Here is a 4328-nt window from a genome sequence, read left to right on the forward strand (position 1 = left end):
AAGTGATAAAAAAATATGTGAATTTTTTTTAATTAAATCTTTCATAGATAAGCCGTTACTTTATAGTGTTAGTTCCTATGAAGCTTAGACACTTCTTTTAAATGACGTGTCGAATACTCATATCGCTGACACTCGTATTATACTTATAGGACACGCATCCGTGAAGTGTCAAATTCAAAAAGTATTTATTGAATTTCTAACAATTATAATACAGTTTTAACACAATTTAAAAAAAATACACTAATATTCTAAAAACTCATACTTACGACATATATTTTTATTATGATTATAAAAATAAAAAACAAATCCATATCCATCAATAAAAACATTTTTCTGCTAAAAAATAATTTAAAAAATACTTATACACATATAATATATTAGCTATGATTGTGAAAGGGCCTTGTGAAAGGGCCTTTTTACCAATCCAATCCATCATTGCCTTTGCCTTTGCCACAATTTTCTTGACGTTGCTTAACAAGCAGGTTCCCAAACTCTGAAATCAAGGGTTTCTGAAATTCATCTATTACATTCTTATATCTATAGATATATACTTACGGTTCAAGTCATCTCTTTTCTGTGTTTACCTACTCTCTTCTCTCAATTGCTAAGCTTTGCCATGGCTACCAAAAAAGTCAAACCCATTGGCATTGACTTGGGCACCACCTATAGCTGCGTAGCAGTGTGGCAAGACAGTCGCGTCCAAGTCATTTCCAACGACCAAGGCAACCGCACTACCCCTTCCTACGTTGCCTTCACCGACACTCAGAGGTTGTTGGGCGATGATGCCATGAATCAGCGATCTAAGAACCCTCAGAACACCGTCTTCGAGGCCAAACGTTTGATCGGTCGCAGGTTTTCCGACATGTCTGTTCAGCAAGACATGAAGATGTGGCCCTTTAAGGTTGTCCCTGGGAACAGAGACAAACCAATGATTGCGATCACCTACAAAGGCAAAGAGAAACACCTTTCAGCAGAAGAGATATCTTCCATGGTGTTGTTTAAGATGAAGGAGGTCGCAGAAACCTATTTGGGTCACGCAGTAAGGGATGCAGTTATCACTGTCCCTGCTTACTTCAGCAACGCGCAGAGACAAGCCACAAAGGATGCTGGGAAAATCGCTGGTTTGAATGTGTTGAGGATCATTAACGAGCCAACGGCAGCTGCTATTGCTTATGGATTGGACAAGAAAGGATTCAGAGAGGGTGAGCAGAACGTGCTTGTGTTTGATCTCGGTGGTGGCACATTTGATGTTTCCTTGGTGACAATTGATGAAGGGATGTTTAAGGTTAAGGCCACCGTGGGAGATACTCATCTGGGTGGTGTGGATTTTGATAACAAATTGGTGAACTATCTTGTGAATGTATTTAGAGAGAAATACGAGAAGGATATTAGTGGGAACACTAAATCTTTGGTAAGATTAAGGTCAGCATGCGAGAAAGCTAAGAGGATTTTGTCTTCGTCTTCCCAGACCATGATAGAGCTTGATTCTTTATATGAAGGGATTGATCTATATGCCACTGTTACGAGGGCCTTGTTCGAGGAACTGAACAAAGACTTGTTCATTAAGTGTAAGGAGACAGTGGAAAAGTGCCTGGTTGAGGCCAAGGTTGACAAGATCCAAGTTCACGAGATTGTTCTCGTCGGTGGGTCCACTAGAATTCCGAAGTTACAACAACTTCTGAAGGACATGTTCAGCGTCAATGGTAGCATCAAAGAGCTTTGCAAAAGCATCAACCCCGATGAGGCCGTGGCGTACGGTGCTGCAGTTCAGGCAGCAATTTTGAGCGGTGAAGGAGATAAAAAGGTGGAGGAATTGTTGTTATTGGACGTCATGCCAATTAGTCTCGGAATTGAGGGTGCTGGTGGTGCCATGTCAGTGTTGATCCCCAAGAACACCATGATCCCCACCAAGAAAGAGAGGGTTTGTTCCACCTTCTACGACAATCAGAAAAGCGTCACGGTCAAAGTGTTTGAGGGAGAACGAGTGAAGGCAAAAGACAACTTCTTTCTCGGCAAGTTTGTCCTCTATGGGTTCGAGCCATCGCTAAAGGGAGTCCCACAGATCACCGTTAGCTTTGACGTGGATGCTGATGGCATTGTGGAGGTGACGGCGGAAGATAAAGCCACAGGGCTAAAGAAGAAGATCACAATCAATAACAAGCAGGGAAGGTTGAGCCCGGAGGAGATAAGAAAAATGGTGAGGGATTCAAAGAAGTACAGGGCAGAGGACGAGGTGGGGAAGAGGAAGGTGAAGGCAAAGAACGCGCTTGAGAATTTTGCTTATGAAATGAGGGAGAGAGCGAGAAGGATCGAAGAGGCAGTGGAAGAAACCATAGAGTGGCTAGAGAACAACCAATTGGCGGAGATAGAGGAGTTTGAGTACAAGAAACAGGAATTAGGAAGGTATCTAAGAGATGATCCCAATCCGAATAATACCTCAAATTCCGAGGTTAAGGTTCCTATATGGTGCACGTGGAGATGTCCACCCAGTGGGTGGGTTTGTCTGAACACGGATGGATCGGTGTTTGAGAACCATCGAACAGGGTGTAGCAGAGGTTCGTGTGGGGGTCTAGTACGAGATTCCGAAGGATGTTTTCTAGGTGGTTTTGGTGTTAATTTGGGGTCCACATCGGTGACACTAGCGGAGTTGTGGGGGGTTGTTCACGGTCTGAGGTTGGCGTGGGATCTTGGTTGTAAGAAGGTGAAGGTGGACATTGATTCGGGTCATGCTCTTGGTCTGGTTAGGCACTGTCCGGTGGGCAGCGACCCAGCTTTTGCGGTGGTTCGGGAGATCAACGAGCTTGTTCGGAAGGATTGGTTGGTGGAGTTCTCGCACGTGTTTAGAGAATCTAATCGTGCGGCGGATCGCTTAGCTCACTTGGGACACTCCCACTCTTTGGATTCGGGTGCCAAACGTTTTTCGGAGCCTCCCTCTCCCATTCTTCATATTCTTCGAGATGACCTGGCAGGTCTTGCAAAGCAACGTGGCGTTTCCTAGTCAACCCACACTTATAAGCTACATGTGCTAATAATCTAATCACTTTATGTACTTACTTAAATTATCTATAAAATAATTATTAGTACAATTATGATATCACTGGAGCCTAAGTAGTAGTACACCATTTTAAACTTTATCTTTTGCAATCCGTACTGCAAATTATTGCAGACTACTTAGCTAAGAAGTAGTCACCACTTCACAACATGATTCAAAACGCGTTGTTCCAATTTAATGTATATAATTCCAACTAGGAAGGTTCAATCTACGTCAGCTCCTATGAATTGATCTGTATAGAATAAAAAGTTGTGTATGGATGGAAGGTCCTCCTGGCATTTAACACCTAACACTAACACACTCTCTTGGAATATTTTATTTATTTTTATATATTTTATAATTTTATTTAAATAGGATATTAAATAATTTTTTGATTTTTTATTTATTTAGGATTTTGAATGTTTTATAAATTTTATATTTTTATTTAAATAGGAAATTAATTAATTTAAGATTTGTATTTATTTAAAATATTGAATAATTTATAAATTTATTTATTTTATATTTTTATTTAAGTAGATTATTGAATAATTTATAATTTGTATTTGTTTTATATTTTAAATGATTTTAAAATTTTATTTCTTTGTATTTTTTATTTAAATAGGATATTAACTAATTTAGAATTTGGAATGTTTTAAATTTTTCTATACATTTTAAATATTTTTAAAATATGATATTAAAAATTTAAGATTTGTATTTATTTTAGACTTTGAATATTTTAGATTTTTATTTAAATAGAATTTAAATAATTTTTCTTACAATTATAAATATGTTTTTAAAGTTTCACATTATTCGTATTTTTTCTAAAATTAATCCTTACATAATAATAAAAATATTTTAATTAAAAATAATTATAATTCACAAATAAATAAATTTTAACAATTTTTAAATAGAAAGGTCAATTTGTAAGGTTACATTTTTATCAATTAAAAATACAATTTCAATCACATTCATCATATTACTTACAAACTTTCATAAATTATCTCTACATTTTTTAATTTGTTTACCTTAATCCAAATAATCTCATTTTTTTATATATTTTTCATTAAAATGATCTGAAATAAACTCTCTCAAATCTACTTCCTAATTTAAAGAAAGCATAAAAGAAAAAGAAAGTGAAGTATGATTACAAATTTAGATAAGATATTCTTAATTTTAATATAAAATCTCAAAACGAATAAACTTTTGTTTGAATGTTTTTAACTAGGTTATTAACCCGTGCCTTGCGCGGAAAGATTTTATCTATAAAATGGGAAAGATTATATTTATGAAATATTAT

At 36.5% G+C, this 4328-nt stretch overlaps 1 protein-coding gene across 1 annotated transcript; it reads left to right on the forward strand.

The window, feature by feature from the left end:
• Positions 1–378: 378 nt before the first annotated feature.
• Positions 379–3094, forward strand: LOC137832438 (heat shock 70 kDa protein-like). Its single transcript, XM_068640602.1, has one exon. The coding sequence runs from the start codon at positions 617–619 to the stop codon at positions 2996–2998; it is 2382 nt and encodes a 793-aa protein (XP_068496703.1). The 5' UTR covers positions 379–616; the 3' UTR covers positions 2999–3094.
• The last annotated feature ends 1234 nt before the right edge of the window (positions 3095–4328 follow it).

The sequence above is a fragment of the Phaseolus vulgaris genome, chromosome 6 (genome assembly GCF_000499845.2).
Source record: "Phaseolus vulgaris cultivar G19833 chromosome 6, P. vulgaris v2.0, whole genome shotgun sequence".
Classification (NCBI taxonomy): Eukaryota; Viridiplantae; Streptophyta; class Magnoliopsida; order Fabales; family Fabaceae; genus Phaseolus; species Phaseolus vulgaris.

Coding starts and splice junctions, on each gene's coding strand:
- LOC137832438 (XM_068640602.1), top strand. CDS start 617: ATGGCTACCAAAAAAGTCAAACCCATTGGCATTGACTTGGGCACCACC.